At 46.9% G+C, this 19,285-nt stretch overlaps 1 protein-coding gene across 3 annotated transcripts; it reads left to right on the forward strand.

Moving 5' to 3' along the window:
- The first annotated feature begins 300 nt into the window (after positions 1-300).
- Positions 301-17,504, forward strand: BCL2L14 (BCL2 like 14). Of its 3 annotated transcripts, none has more exons than XM_064479053.1 (6): positions 301-616; positions 3,737-4,176; positions 8,396-8,575; positions 10,606-10,676; positions 12,245-12,511; positions 16,105-17,504. In XM_064479053.1, exons 1-6 carry the CDS (start codon positions 612-614, stop codon positions 16,165-16,167), a joined length of 1,026 nt encoding a protein of 341 aa, XP_064335123.1. In that variant the 5' UTR covers positions 301-611; the 3' UTR covers positions 16,168-17,504. The 3 variants fall into 3 exon arrangements, with proteins under 3 accessions (XP_064335123.1, XP_010984528.2, XP_010984527.2); XM_010986226.3 differs by having other exon boundaries at positions 301-631; positions 16,105-17,503; XM_010986225.3 differs by having other exon boundaries at positions 302-534; positions 16,105-17,499.
- The last annotated feature ends 1,781 nt before the right edge of the window (positions 17,505-19,285 follow it).

The raw sequence follows: 19,285 nt of genomic DNA on the forward strand, positions 1-19,285 counted from the left end.
AGTGATAGGGATGACCAGCAAGATACCTCTCCTCTCTGAGCCTCGGTTTCCTTGTACGTAAAATGGGAGTCTTAACACCTGCCTCTTGATGTTATGATTAAATATGTGTACAATACCTGTCACATAGGTGATTTGCTAAACTGATGGAATGGAAAGAAAGCAAATTACCAGCAAAACACCTGCATGATTGTCCTTGTCCCAAAAGGCAGTGAGAGTCCTTGGTAGAGGATGCAGAGTTCCTTTTAGTCAGATTACTTGGGCAAAGGTCAGCCCCTCCTTCAGTTTACAAGCCCGGGGCAGGGCTTAACAAGGAAGTGGCTCCCTTCATTAAGCCTCCCTCCAGCCTCAGTCCCAACCTGAAGAGTCTACTCCCCTGGTGAAGTCTTAGCTCACAAGAGCCTTCTGAAACGAGAAGCCAGGAAGACTCGGTGAAAGTCTCCTCCTTAAGTTTTGTGGACAGAGACAGAGGTGTAGAACCATCCTTACTGCCACCTGACCCGAAGCAGGAGAGACCGGTGACAGCTTGGAGACCAGGTAACACCAGGAGGCACCAGTCTCGCGCGCAGCCTTCCCAGCAGGACACAGTGGGGACTTCAGCCCTGGTTCCGCTGATGAGGTGATCTAACCCGGGGTTAGTAAATCTAACGTTTGCTGACTGAGTTTATTTAAAAACTCTTATCATGTAAATCTCAGGAAGCAAAACTACGAATCTAAAATTAAAAGCTAAGCACCTAGCTTACTGAGGTTTCAAGGAAAGGGAAAGAGATTACTTAAGTTTCTCTTTCATTTCTTATTTGCTCCAGAAGGTTTAGGATAGTTCAGTTAAGACTATATAACTGGCCACGTAGGCGGCTGCGGGGAAGGAACCCTCCAGGAGGGCCAAAAAAGACGCTGTGACCTGGCTTTCTGGGGCAGGTCTGTGAGAGTTTGCTGTGGATAGGGGAGGGGAGGTAAATACTGGGTTAACCGGGTACGGCCCTGTCCACGGAGTCGCTGAATTACAATACAAGCCTCACGGGTCTTGTTCCAGAGCTAATTCTCCCCTCCAGGCTCTGAACCTGCACCCGGGGCTTCATGTCCATAAACAGAAGCACAAAACTTACCTGTACGTTTCCATTAACCCCGAAGTTGGGCTTTTACTTTGAACGGAAGGGCTCCAGTGTGTGATTAACTCACTGCTGCTTTAAAATAAGACTCTGCTATAAATTTAACAACTCACCCTTAATGCACAATGCAGCTTAGTAGGGAAAGTACCCTACGGTTGTTAAACGCACGGAAAGTGTCTTAACCAACGCTGGATGCCGCTGCGAGCGCTTGCCAGGCCCCGGTCAGGGCGCCCTCCGCCCCGAGGCCGCTGCCCGAGCCACCGGGCTCTGCTGCTCTCCGGCCTCGGCTCTGCCTCCTGGCTGCGCCAAGTACTCACATCCTTCCCAGCCAGGCACGCGACACAAGTCTCTTCTTTCACACTTGGAAGCCCTGTGCGCTCCACCGTGACCTCTGGTTTTCCCCCTTTTCGGATGCTGCTCCTGAATCAGCTTTCCGCAAACGTGTTGCTTACAGAAGTTGGCCCCTTCCTCTGGCCCACGACGCCGCGCACACACGTGCCTACACGTGCACGCACACCCGGCCACACGCGCGCGCTCGCACACGCACGCAGTTTTTAAAGTCCTCACGCTACGTTAGAAAGGTTTTCGGTTTAGGGGGGAGGTTGTTTTTGTTTTTGTTTCGTTTTTTTCAGTTTTATTAGGTAGAATTGTTAACAGTTTGACTGCACATGTACAACGTAGTGAATGTAAACACATATACGCAATATACTGCGCATATTCTTAAAATTCACATATAGGTACCGTTCATTGTTTCTAAGAACGTTTAGAGTTTTAGCTTTTTAAACTTACATAGTTGTCAAAGGAATAAAACCAACCACAAAATAGAATTAATTCAAAAAGATACATAAACCCCGCTATTAACAGCAACATTATTTATCATTGCCAAGATATGGAAGCATCTTAAGTGCACATCAATAGATGCGTGGGTAAAGAAGATGCAACATATACATGTAATGGAATACAGCTCACTCATAAGAAAGGATATTTTGCCATTTGCAGGCCTTCATTCACTTTTTTTTTTCACTTCAAAAACCAGAATTTTATAACTGGCATAAACATTTCCACTGCATCAAAAAGAACAAAATACCTAGAAATAACCTTAACCAAGGAGGTTACCTATACTCCGAAAACTGTAAAACATTGATGAAGGAAATTGAAGATGATCAAAGAAAGGTTTGTGTTCTTTTTTTAACCTACATGTTTTCTTGAAAGCATCATCTTGTGGCCAGAGGAGGGGGCACATCCTCCCTCTGACCAAAGACACAGTTCCTGGAGGCCCCAAGTGCCCACCCTGCCTACAGCGTCCTGAGCAGCACAATTCAAAAGGAAGTTTCGAATTAAAAACTGTGTCAATCCTCCCCCAACACAGTCCAGCGCTGCCCTCCAACCCGGTCCAGTCCCTTCCACACTGAGTCTCTGCCCAGAGCTCCGACCACATGCCTGGCTCTCTCCTGCCCGTTCTGGCTCTTTCTCTCGGGTGTCTCAGGTCACTCAGTCTTCACCCTGAGTCTACTTTACTCGCTTCCAAGAACCTCAGGTCTCGATATTTCTAAGCAGCACCTTTCATTCACAGAGTTGCCAGATTTGCATAAAAATACAAGAGGCTCTGTTAGGTATCAATTTCAGATAAACAGCGGATAATTGTTTGGGACAATATTAGCAACATACTTACACTAAAAAATTATTTGTTGTTTCTCTGAAATTCAAATTTGACTAGATGTTCCGTATTTTACCTGGCAGCTCTAAATTATTTTACTTTCATTCATCAAATATTTATGGAGAACTTACCATGTGTAAGGCATTATGTTAGGAGCTGGGAAAGCCAGCCAAATTGCAGGCTTCATATCTTACACGGAATGCCAAGTATGGCAAGGAATGGTGGAAATCTGTCCCAGCTAAAGAGAGGGTAAAGGAAGAAGGGGGAGAGGATGAGAAGGGCCAGGGACCCCATACAGCTCCCTCTCCTGCGCTGGCCTCCTTCTCTGCCCACCTACTCTCTCCCATGACGACTTTTTAAGTGCCTTCCATGGTCTAGGGCCTGTTTTGAAATGTATTGATCAATCAACATGAGAAAATGCAAAGCTTTCAGCCTGATTCTCAAAGGCCCGCATCACCTGGCTCCGACTGCCATCTCACCATTGTGCCTCCACCTCCCTGACTCCCAGCTACACTCAAAGCACAGGCCTGTGCCCTATCAGGTCTCACCACTCTTCAAACACATCCTAAATTCACCCCCTGCCTATGCTCTGTTCTTAGCCCCAATCTCCATCCCCTCTCAACCCTTTCTGTCCTTCAAGGGGTCTGCACTCACCCTCTGTCTGCAACTGTCTCTTCCTCCCCTGCCTTCCACACTGGCTCCTGCATCTCTGTAGGAACTCCTCGCTCACTTTCTTTGTTTGGCCTCTTCCTTGAACATGTCTCTCTTCCTCATCTCTGTAAGACTGAACTTGCAGAAAGAACCCTGGCTTTCCCATCTCAGATTCCCTCCTGCCTCCCAGCACAAAGAGTATAGATGTTCAATAAATGCATATTGAAAAAAAAATGCATATTGAGTTACACTCCGTCTCTCCTGACCTGCAGAGAGTAGGTTGTCATGGGTAGAAGGACATGTGTGGACTTTGTCATTGCAGGGCCTCCATGTGTACCACCAGCGCCTGTGACCTGGAGGACATCCCCCTGGATGACGATGACCCAGACAGCATGGAATTCAAAATCCTGGAGTTCTACGTCAAACACCATGTCTTCAAGAACACCTCTGCTGTCCTCTCACCAAAGCCCCTGAGAACAAGAAGTTTGTCCCAGAGAGGACCGGGGCCAGCAATCGAGGCCTGGGCTCAGGGGCCATGGCCGTGCAGTAATTCCCAATCCAGCGAGAAGGCCGTACACCTTGCCAAGAAGAAGTCGTCTTGGAGAACACTCTTCGGAGTAGTGGAGAAGGAGGATGATTCACAGAGCTCACCTCCGGAGATCCGTGCTCAGGGGCAAAGGGCCGGCAAACCTCAGAGCGGTCCCCGTAGTCATCAGCGGCCTCTGCCCCTCTCTACAGCGGAACGGCGCTTAGAGCACCAAGGTAGGCTTTCGGGGAGTCTGTCTCTCCCGCAGCCAGGTCTTCCCCTTCTTTGTGTGCCTGGGGGGGGTCCCCTCCTCCCAGCTGGTAACAGGGCCTCGGGCAGGGCACTCATGGTAGTCAGCTTCCCAACTTATTAACATTCGGTTACAATATCCTGACTTTTCTCAAGACTGAGCAGAAAGGATGAGGACGGCAGTGAAGGGTGATGGACTGGTTTTCTGCCTCCACTGTCTGTACTTAAGCTTGCTGCCCAAATTCCTCATCCTCGGTGCCAGAGACACCCAGACATGAGGGAAAGAGCCCCACACAGGGGCTCAGGCTTCTGTTCTTCCAGGTAAGTCACCTCCCCTCTCTGTTTCCATCTGTACGTTGGAGTAAGCCATCCTCCCACCTCTGAAGGTGGATGGAAAGATCAGATAGCTGCACACAAAAATGCTTTTAAAAGTACAAGCTACTGAGAAGCGATTTGACAAAATCTTCCTTCAGTGGGACAAGATGTATTCATTGTGTTGAATGAAACATTTTCATGAAAGGCTTTATTAGAAAGTTGCCCTTCATCCACAGATCTCGGCCATGATCATCATCTTCCCCTCCAGTTTGCCCAGATTTTAAAAGAAACCCTGTGTCCTGCTGGGCTGATTATCCTGTGTAACTTGTCAATAGTGAGTCAACAGGTGGCAGTAATGTCTCAGTTTTAAATGCGACTGTCCGGCTTCCTTGGAGAATCAGCTCACACACGGACAGTCTTAGATCACTCACTGCGATCACGGAAACGTCCATTTCCCACCAGACTTATAGAATTTTAGGACAGGAGATGTTAGGATCCAGATTATGCGGGGGAACTCCCCCCCACCCAGGGGTAAGCAAGCTCCTGCTGGCGGGGGTTTGGAGAGGTGGCGGTGGCTGAGCTCTGGAGCAAAAAGGACAGTTTGGAGGCACCTAAATGACTTTCCTGCTTGTCCTGTTCTTTGGAGTTTGCCAGGAAACAGGACGATTTTATAGACTTTAACCTTTTGGCTTTCCAGGGGGAAATGATGTTCTGTATTTCAGTATTACTGAAGTGTCATTTGACCTTTTATATTTTCTAAAATTTCCAGATCTCTGTATAGATCTCCCTAACAAGGTAGAGATGGTTACGTCCTAAGGAGGCTTAGCTTTAAACATTTATGTAGAGTGGACCCTCCCTTCTCACCTACCTCTCTACTTGCTTTCTTGTTCAGCGAACTATGTGGGTGGTTAGTTGGTTTTATGTTGGGTGTGAACCAAGAGGGCCTCACATTCTCTTTCTATTTTGCCACATGTCAGTCAGAGCTCAGCAGTCGGCATCCCCTGGGTTCTTTTAACTAAAGGTCACAATTTAGCCTGTGTGCCATTTCCAGGGTTCAGGCACCTGGCTGAAGTGAGAACTATGAGGTTATGTCCCATGACCGAAGTCTAGCAGTGAGAGGCCTTGGGAGGTAGAAAATGAATGTCAATACCAATTTTAAGAAATACCAACCCAGGTTGTTTTGTGAATCTGTTTTTCTCCACAGCCATGATTTGCTACAACTTAATTAATATAGAGATTATTTTTCCCTCCCAAAAAACAAAAACAAAAACAAAAACAAAAAAAAAACCACAGTTGGGCAACCTAGGCTTGATCTGCCAGGTACACAGTCTTTAGAGATTCCTATTCTGCCATCCCTCAGCTAGTGGCTTCTAACCTCAAAGTCACCTTAAGTTCTAAGGTGGCTGCTGGGATTCCGGCCATCATGTCTACATTCCAAGCAGGAAGAAAGAGGAAGCAAGGGAAGGACAAAAGGGTATCTTCTTTCTAGGTAATTCAGCCCCCTTTTAGAGAGCTTTCTTTCTTTTTGGGGGGGAGGAGGTAATTAGGTTTACTTACTATTATTGTTTTTGTAATAGAGGTACCAGGGATTGAACCCAGGATCTCGTGCCTGCTAAGCACTGTATTCTACCACTGAGCTATTCCCTCCACCCTAGAGAGCTTTCTTAAAACTGTCCTCAACTTCTTACATCTCAGTGGCTACTCCTTACTGCAAAGGAGGCTTGGAAATTTTTTTCAGTTTTATTGTCAGCTGTCCCTCACATTTCAGGGGTCTGTTACTAAGGAAGAAATAGAAAATGGATACTGGGTAGGAAATAGCAGTCGCGACCATATGGAATTCTCTCCCAAACTTCCTGCGCATTCTCTTTAAAACAAATGCCTCAGGCCAGTTGCCTTCCCAACCCTGCTGTCATTAACCCCACAATGAGCCCCCAAAATAAGCTCCTTTCTGTTCTCTCCCCACCCCCATCCGATGTTCCTTTGCCTATCAGATGGCACCAACCCTGACAAGAAGGGAATTTTTTTCCTTTTTTTTTTTCCAGTTTTTAAAATTAAGGTATTCAAAAAAGAGACTCTTAACTAGAGCTGGTTCATTGGAGTCGACATGTGTTGGCTTATAGTTTTTCCTACACATATTTCAACTGCATCCTTCACTCCACGCCCACCGATCCATAGAGACAGATACACGTGCACAGCTTAGTCAGATTGGATACTTCTGTGTCTGCGGGTGGTTTTGTGACTGCCCTGCCACATGGCGGGGACTGGGGAGGGACAGCCTTAGGGCCTTCATCTGCCTCTTCTGAGGGCAAGGTGGGCCCGGTGTGACTTCTGTGAAAGAGCCAGGCGCGCAGGCTGCACAACGCTATAGAGGCAGAACACGTAAGCTTTCCTCTCCGCTGTCCTGGGGACACATGGGAAGGCTCCCACTGGTTGGGGGTCCAGCCTCTTGCCAGCTCCTCCCATGGGTGGCCAGCGTTCACGGGGAAGCTGGTCGGACTGCAGTAAGGTGACTCAAAGGTGGAAAGTACATTTGGCTGGGTTGTTAAAACGGAAAGGAAAACACAGATGCTTCTCTCCTTGACCTCTCCAATTCTCTAATTCACTCCTTATCTGTTTTTGAACCCTATGGATGGAGCACCATGAAAAACGTGGCTTTTCAAGGAAGCCATTATGCCTTTGTTTAGAGAAAAGCATTCTGGACACAGCATCAGTTCAGTGAACGCCCAGCGGGGCGAGGGGAGGCCACCAAAGCTCCATGCAATGGAGGTCTCGGGGGGAGAGGACCAGAAATCACCCTGGTGGCTCCTAACGTGACGCAATCCCTCCCAGGACCCAGGCCTTGCCCCTCGTGTCTTTCCTGATCGACAGAGCCCAGGAGTTCCCCTGGGCACACCAGCCTTCTAGCCAAAACCCCACTCTGTCACTTTCTTCCAGTCTTATAAATTAAATAGTGTTGTTTTAAAACATTACATGACACGACTGCTCCGTATCAAAGACAGGGCTTGTTCAGGCTTCCAAAAGTTAAGAACTCAGTGATGAATTAGCAATGAAAGGCTCACTCCTGAATAGCTCAGCAATGCTGCCTGCCCTCCCAGCCCGACCCCATCCCTGAGCAGCGGCAAAGTCCACTTGTCTTTCACAGGCTACGACACTCAGGGGGCCAATGCCATTTAAACCTTCATGTCCCCAAGTGCTTTATTCTATAGCTACATGTGTGAATACGTGACATAAGTCTTTTCCTGGATTATAAATTCCTGAAGGTCATGGGTTACACTTAAGCGTCCTTGTTTGCCTACCAGCATTTTGGGGCTATTTCCCAGCAGACGTGGAGGAGAGAGAAGACACATGACCCTATCAGCAAGGCGAGTTCAGTGTTCACTTGATAATGGGCTTGAGTAATGAATATGGCCTGAGAGCAGGGGTGTTTCTCTTTCCTCGGTGACCAGCCCCCAAAGGCTTGTCAAACTGTTGAATGCCCTCCTCTGCACCTAGGGGCCAGCTCTCCAACATATAAAGGGTGTCCAAAAAAAAAAAAGAATAAAAATAAAAGCATAATGAGCATTCCCTCCAGCCAAGAACTAAGCACTCCCTTTTGTGTTTCCTCCCTTGCAAAGGGGAAAGGGGACCCTAATTTTGCAAGACTTCAGAAAGAGGGTGCAGAGGGGCAATTGTTTGGAGGTGGCAATCACTCCTCTGGGGACTCCTCCCCCAGCCCAGCCTCTGCCAGGCAACTGCCAGTGCTTTCTGAAGAATGGGCCTCCCCCGCACGCTCGCTCCCGGGCAGCTTCCTTTCCATCCAGGCTGGTGTTTTCATTTCAGGGAACCGTGCATCTCAATGATCTAGACGAATTTCTGGGAAGGGCCCGTCAGCACCATCTTGTCTTGTTTCAGCTGTGGACCCCAAAGTCGTTTCCATCGCCAACCGAGTTGCTGAAATTGTTTACTCCTGGCCGCCACCAGAAGAGCAGCACAACCTCTTAAAGGGAGGAGGCTTCCAGTCCACGGGGACTGTCGTACGACAGGGTCTCCGGTTCCAGGGCCCCCAGCCTAAAGCCACAAGTGCGAAGAAAGGTAAAGTTCCCTTCAGAATGTTTGCCCTGGGCTGTGTTTGCCGGGTAGAGGTCTGCACACACTTCTGTGTTTATTCAGCTCTGGGCTCTGCAACTTAGGGATCTCTGCCAACCTGGGCTCAGGGCAGGACAGCAACACGTGGGAAGCACTGACCTTTAGCTCGAGGGACCAGCCCAAGCCAAGGGCAGTGTGCCAGCAGATGGACGCAAACTGCCCAGCTCACTGCCAAGTCCAAAGAAAAGTCTCCTACTGAGGGGCAGGAGGGAGCACAAAGCACGCAGTCAGTCTTGTCCACAGGGGGAAATGCGGTATTAGATTTAATCGCATTAGCAATGGCCAAGGCCCAGGGTGCTCACGGGAGAGCACATGGTGTAGGTGGAGCATCCGCCCAGGGGTTTGTAATATTGCCTTGGGCTCCTGTGAAAAAGCAAGGTGCTGTCAGGCACCAGGGCTGGTGCAAAGCATGAAGCAGAGCTGAGAAGTAGTGACCAGACTGGGCGGGTTGTCCCCAGACTGCCACAATAGCTGGGACTGTGGATCCCATCCGACCTGCAGGACTTCTGGAGTTGAGGGAAGCAGAACCAAGTTCAGGAAGAGTTCAGCCCCACGTCCCTCACTAATGACGGTCCTGCCCGGGGTGTTCTTTCCCCAAACTCCAGTGGATGATGAGGGGCCGAGGCAGGTCCTGAGTTTGCATCCTGCCAGAATAGAAGGCAGCAGCTCTTCCTCCAAAAGTATTGGCATCTCCCAACCCCAGAAGCAAGGGTGAGTCTGTCCACCCCAGACTGTGCTGCTGGGACCACAAACTGCCAAAGTGGCTTAGAGTGAGCAGCGGGAGGAGAGGAGGGCCCCTCTGAGTCTGCAAAAGGCAAAGTCTTTCCACTTTATTGCTATCTCATGTGTGCCTGGGCCACGTAAGCCAACACCCCTAAACCAAGCAAAAGCTCGGATGAGAGCCTCTGTGCCCATGAGGAATTCGGGCTGCTGTCCCAGCAGTCTTCCTGGAGAGAGGCCCCAGCATCAGATAAAAACTACACATGGGCGACGGGGCCACGCAGTCCTTCTCCCAGGTGCCTTGGGTCTCAGAGTTCCCACCTGGCCCTTCACTAGACCTTGTGGGATGATTTTCTTGGCGGCCTGTCCCCTCTCCTTGGGGACAAACATGAGGACTCCATGACTTCAGAGACTGTGCCAGAAGTAAAAAGGCTGTTCCCTCAAGCCGCTGGCTTTGCTGTTTGGATTCTGCTCTCTAGCCATGACTGTTTTCCTAATGTTTGCTTGTTAGCACGTTTGGAGACAAGAGGAGTCAGACTCCTCCCTCTCCCCTGTTCCAACGTTCACCCCACGCACGGCCGGGAGCCATCTTTCTCTCCCTCTGCCATGTCAGCCTTCGGCGGGGAGAACTGATCCATTCCATTTATTGATGCCCCACTTTGTCGCAGGAACATAGCATACAAAGTGTACATTTTAGTAAGGTCGAATAAACATTAAATTTGAAAGAGAATGTAAAGAGAAAGCCACAGCAGGAAAACAAGGTGGGTTTAGGAATGAGTTTAATTTCCAAAACACAGGCCAGGAAGACTGTGCCTCCCTCTCAAGAGGCCAGAGTTTGGCCCTCCAAGCTAACACAAGGAGGGGTGTGATCGGACGGCGATTTATGGGGTCTCCACGGAAAAAGCGCTGTCTGCTCAGGAAAAACATAAAGACCAGCGAGAAATTTCTCCTAAATACCTTCAGAGGGAGGATTATGTGTATATTCAACATTCTTAAAGTAAATAAAGCGCTGAGTTTCACGGTGAGAACTGGGGGCCTCAGGAAGAAAGATTACAAGAAAGGAGGGGGCCGTAGGAGAGACAGGGTGTCTGGGGTGGTTTGGGCCTGGTCGGAAGAGACGAAGGAAGATTTGCTTGGCTAAGACTTACGAAGCCTGTCTCCCTTAATCCCTAATCAGGCTATAAGCATTGTCCCTGGAAACATTTTAGATGATTTTTTTTTTCGTAAAAGAAATAACTGGAATTTTCCCCTGACAGATGGAGAAGACCAAACTATAGCCAAAATCGTTGAGCTGCTGAAATATTCAGGGGATCAATTGGAAAGAGAGGTAGGGAGCTTCTTGAACTGACTGACGTGTTCTCTTTCTCTTTCTGGGCACGCGCTGGTGCCCAGGAATGGAACCGAACTCCTGGTTGTTTTGTATTCCTTTTCAAAGTTCTGGTTTCCACTTAGTCCTAAATTTTATTTCCCTTGGAGTCAAGACTCTTTGGCGCTGGCAGCATCTCAAAAATGAATCACTTTGGAAAACATAAGTAAACCTTCTGGAGCCTCCTTGGAATTTTTGGAAGCGAGAAAAGTGACTTTGTTATTGCAGGAAAGGACACCAATAAATTAAAACTTGCTGAATAGAATTCTGAATCTCGTTCCCCGTGTAACTGATCCTCAAGGGAAGTTTAGACTCTTGCATTTTTGCCCTGCAGCCTGGATATCTGTGTCCCACAGCGGCTCCACGTCTGGAGTCCTCTCTGAAACCTCCCCGTAGGATGGCTGGACTGTTCTCTGCTCCAGGCCTCTCTCAGCAGTTCGGCCAGGGGCCGGGTCAGTGTTACTCGCAGAACTTTGGGTTTCATGCCATTTAGAAGTAGAGACCAGTCATTCCCATCAGGGCCGTGTGCGGGTGGCCTTCAGACGCAGAGGTGGTGAGCAGGCCCCTGCAGTCGGGGCTTCGGAACAGACCTCGTCCACGCGTCACCCGCAGACGGCTGAGTAGACCCCCTGTCAGTCAGGCGCTGGCCTGTTGGGCCCGTTTCCTTGTTTTGCCAGGACCCACGAGGAGGAAGTCAGGCCCTGTGAGGGCCCTGCAGGAAGGAGAAATGGCACTGACCAGCCAGGCAGCTCTCCCCAGTTACCGCACGCTCTGCGGCTCCCCAGTGCCTCTGTCAGCCGTGTGTCGCGAGGACGGTGACCAGGGCGGGGAAGGGCGTGAGAGAGGGTGCAGGACAGGAAACAGTGAGAAAACCTGGGTGCTCAGAATAAAGAAAAGAGAAAGGCGTGTGGGAGCTTCAGGCAGGGGGTGGAGGGGTGCAGAGGAAGCAGGAAACAGAACCCGGCACATGATTTAAGGACGCCCCTGTGCTTCTCCAGAACTGACATCAGTGGGTAGGAGTTACAGGGCAATTGATTTCTCCCCGCTTGAAGAATGAACTTTCTAGCACTCAGGGCTGTCCCTTGAAGCCAAGGGCTGACTTGTGAAGGAATGATCTTCCTGTCACTAGAATTTCAAGTCAATGCCAGTTTCGTACTGGAACGAGGAGTGATTTCCAGGCTTCGAATTCTGCCCATTACACAGCCTCTAGCAAAGCACTTGGCACTGGATCACAGCTGTCAGCAAACTGTGAGGCCCTCCGGTGAGGGCCTGAGTCAAGCGTCCACAGTACCTGCCTGTTGTAAGCGCTCAGGAAACATTTGACGAATGAACAGGCTGTTCAGTTTTACCATGTTTGCCCCCATGAAATGAATTCACAGAGAAAGTCCATGCCCCGGCCGGTCCTACAGGATGCAGTACCACGGCTGAGACTAGAATCCAGGGTTTTCCGTTGGGGGTTTTAGTGGCCCAGTGTTGAGCAGGAGAGTCCGCCTCACTGCTGTACTGAGTGCGTCTCCTCTTGCACACAGCTGAAGAAAGACAAGGCTTTGATGAACAGCTTCCAGGATGGGCTGACCTACCCTGTTTTCAAGACCATCACAGACCAGTTCCTAAGGGGTGTGGACACCAGAGGAGAATCAGAGGTCAAAGTTCACAGCTTTAAGGCTGCTCTTGCAATAGACGCCATGTCCAAGCTCACAGCTGTCGACAACCACCCCATGAACAAGGTGCTGGGCTTTGGAGCCAAGTACCTGAAAGAGAACTTCACGCCCTGGATCCAGCAGCACGGTGGATGGGTAAGTGCATCCTGTCTCAGAATGCATCTTCCCAGAACTCAGACAAGATGGAATAGAAAGGGGTTTTGGGGGGGTTTTATTTGTTTTTTTAAGTGGAGGGAACCCTTCTTTGAAGCCGTTCTCATGAGTTTAGGACACTTGAGTGGCAAGAGATTTATCCCACTGATGGGAACATATTTTTTAGTGGTTATCTTCGTTATCAATAAATATTTACTGAGCTCCCAAAGGGTACATGGGGCCTCTGTGTGGGGGGAGAGGGAAGAGGGATGATCAGATAGAACAGGAAATGAAGAGATGCTGAGATAGAAAATGTTTAGATAGATATAATTTCTGTTTTCACAAATTTCGGAGGCCACAGAAGCCTGGCAGTGAGACAAGGAGGCAGACAGTTCCTTATTCTCTCAGCTGCTGATGGGGTGTGTGTGTGTGGGGGGGGGGGGTCCTCACCCAGAGATCCAGGGCTTATGACATTGGGCTATTGCTGCGTGGACCCAGCCATTTGTCAGGGACATTTTGATACAAACTAAAGAGCAGTGACATTTCCATCTATTTTTAACTTTAATTACCTGCTCTCAGGCCAAACAGACACCTTCACTTCTACCTCCTAACCTTTACCCTTGAGATTTCCTTAAAACTGCCACGTTCAGATGGCCTCACAAGGTCAACCCTTTCAGAACGCTTTACCCCAGAGCCCTGATCTCAAGGCCTAGGGCGTTTCTGTCTGCTCACGCTCTTCCCAGGAGGACACACGTTGTCATCAGCCTTCTTTCCACGAGGAAGGTCTAGGGGCCAGAAGCAGGTTTGAGTCTGCTCTGGGCACGGCCAGCATGACCCTGGGGCCTCCAGACAGGCTGAGTCTCTTGCTACCAGAAGGAAGGCACAGCTGATCATGTCCGCCACTGTCTCCATTGGCTGCGCATTAAGCTACCCAGACTTCTGTTCTTCCCTATTTTCTACTATTGCATCAAATATGGTAGCGCTTAAGAGCCTCATCTAAACAAAGCTCTGAAGTATTCTAACATCAAGCTGCCTTACCTCATGCTGAGAGGAGAGCTTCCTCCACATTATTCCAGCTTTAACTGCTCTTCCTCCCAGCACCCCCTCAAGTCCCTCTTCCGCCCCGGAGACTATCCTGACCACTCCGGCTCAAGATCCTTTTACAACACTCCATGTTTGCACTATAATTACACACAAGAAATCACCATCATTGTTGGTCTTGTTAATATGTTTTTCCAGAGAGATTACAAATATCAGTTGGGTTCACAAGCCAGTTCTCAAACACCTATTTTGTTAATTAGTGTGGCTGAAACGCCAAAAGTGTTCTAGGAAAAACAGTGTTTCTGCATCAAAAGCACAAACAAAAGAAAAAATAAATTGGACCACCTCAAAATTAAAAACGCTTCTGCTTCAAAGGATGCCATCAAGAAAGCAAAAAGACAGCTTACAGAATAGGAAAAAATATTTGCAAACTGCATATCTGATGAGGTACTTGTATTCAGAATATGTAAGAAATTCCTACAAGTCAACAGTAAAAAGTCCAAAAGCCCCGATTTTTAAAATGGGCAATTGATTTGAATAGACATTTCTCCAGAGAAGATACACAAACGGCCAATGAGCACATGAAAAGATGTTTGCTTGACGTCTTCATTTCAACTTAGGGAAATGCAAATCAAAACCACAATGAGATGCCATTTCCCACCCACTAGCATGGCTAAAATGAAAAAGACAAGGCTCTGTGAGGATGTGGAGAAATTAGAACCCTCATACGTTGCTGGTTAGATTCTAAAATAGTCCAGCCCCTTTGGAAAACAATTTGGCAGGTCCCCAAAATGTGAAATGTAGAGTTACCAATTCTACTCTTAGGTCTATACCCAAGAAAACCAAAAACAAATGTTTACACAAAAACTTGTACGTGAATGTTCATAGCAGTAATTATTATTCATAATATTCATATTATTCAAAATGGAAATACAAATGTTTATCCATGATGAATGATGAATGGAAAAGCCAAATGTGGTGAATATCCATACAATGGAATATTATCCAGCCATAAAAAGGAATGAGGTATGGACCGATGGATGGACCTTGAAAACATTATGCAAACTGAAAGAAGTCAACAAAAGGTCCATATATTGTGATTCCATTTATACGAAATGTCCAGAATGGAGACAGTGGTTTCCTAAGGCTCTGAGGAGACGGGGAGTGACTGCTGATGGCTACAGTGGTTCTTTTTGTGGTGATGAAAATTTTTTTAAGTCAGATAGAGGTGATGGTTACACAACTCTTGTGAATATACTAAAAGCCACTGAGTTGTACACTTTAAAAGGGTGAGTTTTATGGTGTATTTTAATAAACCTCTTATGAAAAATAAGTGTTTCTAATTCTAGTAAGCAAATAAAAAGGAAAGAAAAAAGAATACAAATGGTTTTATTTACTTATTTTTTAATTTGGCTGCTAGTTCTAGAGAGAGATAGTTCCAATTAGAGAAAAATAGATGGATTTTTTTTTTCACTAGAAATAATAAAGGGAATTTTCAAAGGCTTTAGAATTTTGTGGCACTGGCTGTTTATCATTTGTATTTGCAATTCAAAATTTATTCGTTTACTTTTCCAGATCATTATAAATCCTAAGTCTTGGCCACAGTTAGGTTTAATTTGGAACAGGTAGCTAGAAATTCGGAGAGGGAGGAAAAAAGAGTAAGAGAGGAAGGGCCAAGTTTTTCCAAAGTCACAGAGTTGCAAAAAAATAAGAGATGCTGATGAAAGACTATTTATGAGTTGATATGATCGATTCGAGTGTGTGGACTGAGATGTGTTCTCAGTCTCCCCAAACAGGAAAGAGGTGACGCGGCGGCAAGCCTCCAGGGACTTCCACTGCCCCAGGAATTTCGGTGGCTCTTGGGAGTTTCCTGGTAGTGCTGTGGAAGGAGGAATCTACTCCTGGGCGCAAGTTTTCCAGGAGCTACGGGCTCCTGTTAGTACTCCACACTTCATAGCAGTGCATCTACGCTTTCCAACTGAACTGCCAGTCTGTGAGGGCAGGACTGTGTATTTTATGCCTCCTTTTCTCTCTCATTGCTCCACTACTTTCATAAAGTCAGATATGTTCGATCAATACTTGTAGAATACGCACGAATCAGTAAAATGAATGAATAGCTTCTCTATCCACAAAGCGCGCTAAGCCAGCCATCACTGGGTTTGAATTTGTTCCTTGGCCCTCCTGTCTCACTGTGAAGCACCGTTCACGTAGTTACCCTGTGGTCCTGCGACCTCGCCCATTCTACAGCACTTTGAAAGGAGAGGTTAGCAGCCTCCACAGTCATCAACCTTTTCCATTTAAATACAGCATCAAAGACTTTTCCCATCTCCACGGCTAGTCCTGGGTGTGTAACCTAAGTCCTTAGCTGCTGTTTTCCTTTCAGGCATACCAAGGATGCCAGTCACCTTTCCAAACCTTCCCCCAGCCCTAACATGGTCTCTGAGCCTTGGGTCATGCCTGGGACAAGAAAGCAGAGTTAACAGGCATATGTTTTCACTTCAACGGTGAATCAAACTTGGAATTTTAAGAATCTGTTTTTCTTCTTCCCCCTCTAGGAAAAAGTACTTGGGGTATCAGACAAAGAAGTAGAGAGGAGATCACATGAAGAAGTAGACTGAAGCATCAGAGGATCTGTGACCTGGGATACCCACGGTCCAGCTCTGGCCTCGTGTGCAGCAGTCTCAGCACAGACGACGGGAGAGAACAAAAATGTACAAGCCAGGTGGAGCATCAAAGCCTGCACAACCGTTCTTCCTGTCAACCCAGAGGCATCAGGAGAGGCCTGGCCGTCCCTAGCCGCAGAAGGTAGAAGCGTGGCCCTTGACACGCATGTTTTCAGGTCCTCCACTGAGTACGTGAGGAAGTCTAGAAAGACCAGTGGTGATTTTCCCTTCAGAGGCTTACAACAGAAACCACCCTCCTGCCTCTGCTGGCCACTTGAGGGAAGTACGTGACGGATACTCGTTGACCTCACGAGGGTGAAATGATAAAATGGTGCATGTGCTTACTACTCTTTGGGTTCTAGTACTATTTATTTTTTAAACTTCACTTGGGATGGCCCAGTAACGACATTGTTTCAAGCCTACCTTTAGGACGGCGTGGCTGTTCGCATTGGTAGATACTGCTCATAGAGATACTGCCATAGCTACCTTTTGGACTCAGTCTCTTGGAGAATTCTCTGGCTGTTTGTAAAATCTTCCATCTGGCAGAAAACAATTACTCCCGCCACCATCTCACTGACCCCGTCTCTACTTCTCAAGGTTCCTGGGACTTTTTGTTTGTTTGTTTTTTGAGGTAGTGTAATGATTAGTAGTTGGTAAAATAAATAATGCGGAAAGACAACTGTCAAAAGAATACATTTATGCTTAAAATAAGCAGTAAATAAGAGTCTAAGGTTTCTCTGAGGATCCTGTAAGTTAACTGATAGCAGGTGCTTAGAACAGAGCTCAGTATTTAGTGCTATGTGCACTATTATGTGCTGCCCTCAGCTAAGCTGAAAAGCTCCTCTCCTCTCAAAGCAGTCACTGATTTTTTTTCTGAAATAGATACTGTTCAGAATGAGGTTTTTTAAGTAAGTGAAGTATGTTTCATACTAAGTATTTAAGACACAAAACAAATTTTTTTAATACTATCAAATTATAGGGTCTCACAAATGTCTGCATCCCCAGCTCCCAGCACGTAGCCTGGTGTAAAACAGGTGTCTAATAGATCTTGATGAACAAATAAATGAATGCGTTAATCAGACACACTTTCAGCTTCAAGGGAAACTTGGAGCTTTCTATTATCACGTGATTCACTGCTCTACCCATCTGAATTAAAACGAGTTACTCTCTTTCACTTTCTTCCCCCACACTGAAACTCACAAATTTTCAGGATAAAGGAGTTCCCTTTTACAGATGGAGACACAGGAGACCACCTCTTCTCTATTCCAAACTATTTGCGGTTCCCCAAATGTATTATGCAACCTTGTTCCTCTGAGCCTCGTTAACATTTCCTCTGCTTGGAGTGTTCTTGCCTGTCAGTCCTCTTTCCCCCATTTTCCCTCCAATCCAACTAATCCCAGCCCATTTTTCCAAATTCACCCCTTCATTTTCTCCAGGAAGCATTTGCTAACCCTCCCTGGACCACCACATGGCTGCATTCAGATGCCTTTCTTCATAAGGATGTCCCACATAGAAAGCTTATACCCCACACACTGTACCATAAAAAGGAGTCTCTTGCACTGGATTGGAAATTCTTTTGTAAACAAGTCCTGTGTCTAATTTCACTCTGTGTACCTAATGCCTGGCATGCCTTTAGTGCATAGTTGCAAATCATACCCTAGTTTCACTGCTGTAACTGGTGAGTCAGTAAGATCGGAGGATGGCCCGAGGTCCGTGTAGTTTTAACAAGCTCTCCAAATGTTCCAATATCATCTGCAGCTTCCAGCCAAGATGAAGTAATAGTAACTGAATTTAATCTCCTGCTAAAAACAACTGAGAAAAAAAAATAGATGGAATGTAATGAAAGAACAGTTTTCAACACATTGTGCAGCAGGTAATGAAGGACTGGTTCCTGAGAGACAAAAAAAGTGAGCTCAGTGATCGCCCTAGATTACGGCAGGTAAAAAATCCCCAGGCCGTGCTGGAGGAAGGGGAGCCCAGACAGGGCTTAGCGTTCTCCCTGAACACAGGAGACAGAGCCTAGGAGTCCAGGAAGACGAAGGCAGCTGAAGCTTGCAGGGCAAATGGAGAGAAGAAAACGGCACACAAACCCCCGGAGATGTGCAGACAGTTCCCCCTCCAGTTTTCAGATGAACCCTCATCATCTCATGCTTGCGAAGAAGCGACCCAAGGCTTGGGAAAGAATCACCTGAAAGTGTGAAGGGGAATATTCTCCAAGGCGCACGCAGAGCTGGGAGCGGTGCCTACTTCCACTAGCCAGAATGGAAAAAATTCAAAATCCACAGGGCAGTAGGCAGAATACCCAGACGGATTTTGCCTCGGTGGTGGGAAAGAATTAGCCCTAAACTAAACAAGCTTCTGGATCTGCCCAACAGAAGTGAAAAGCAAGCACCAAGAGGATTAAACTGTTATCAAGTAACTCAGCTGTGTTCCAGAACAAAGCTCAAAACCCTTTAAAGGATCACAAGAAGATCCAGCACCCAAAAGGTAACATTCACAATGTTCAGCATCCAGTAAAAAATTACAAGGCATATAAAAAGGCAGGAAAATTAGACCCATAATGAGGAGAGAAAAACATTTTTTTAAACACCCCAGAAATGATACAGTTGATAGAATTATTAGACAAGGACATTAAAACCATTTTAATTGTATCCCTTATGTTCAATAAGCAAGAGGAAAGACTGAACACATGAAGTTAAGAAATTATAAATATGACTGAAATCAAACTTCTAGAGAAACCTATAATTCTGGGATGAAAAATACACTGGACTGGATTAACAGCAGGCTAGATATTGTAAAAGAATAGATAGATAAACTTGAAGACATAGCTAGAGATCCAAACTAAAACACAGAGACATACGACTAGGGAAAAACACCAGAGCAACAGTGAGTTATGAAAAGACTTCTACCAGCCTAATACACGTGTAATTGGAGTGACGATTTTCCAGATTTGATGAAAACTATGAACCTACAGAACCAAGAAACTCAATGAATGCCAATCACAAAAAAACATGTAGAAAACCACACTAAGGCACATCATAGTTATTCAAAACCAGCGATGGGGAAAAATCTT

Source organism: Camelus dromedarius, chromosome 25 (genome assembly GCF_036321535.1).
Source record: "Camelus dromedarius isolate mCamDro1 chromosome 25, mCamDro1.pat, whole genome shotgun sequence".
In the NCBI taxonomy this organism is placed as follows: domain Eukaryota; kingdom Metazoa; phylum Chordata; class Mammalia; order Artiodactyla; family Camelidae; genus Camelus; species Camelus dromedarius.

What these genes read in the sequence shown, in the direction of transcription:
- BCL2L14 (XM_064479053.1), top strand. An exon ending in ACGGCGCTTAGAGCACCAAG is followed by an intron (nt 4,177 to 8,395) that starts GTAGGCTTTCGG and finishes GTCTTGTTTCAG; the next exon opens with CTGTGGACCCCAAAGTCGTT. An exon ending in GGGATCAATTGGAAAGAGAG is followed by an intron (nt 10,677 to 12,244) that starts GTAGGGAGCTTC and finishes TCTTGCACACAG; the next exon opens with CTGAAGAAAGACAAGGCTTT.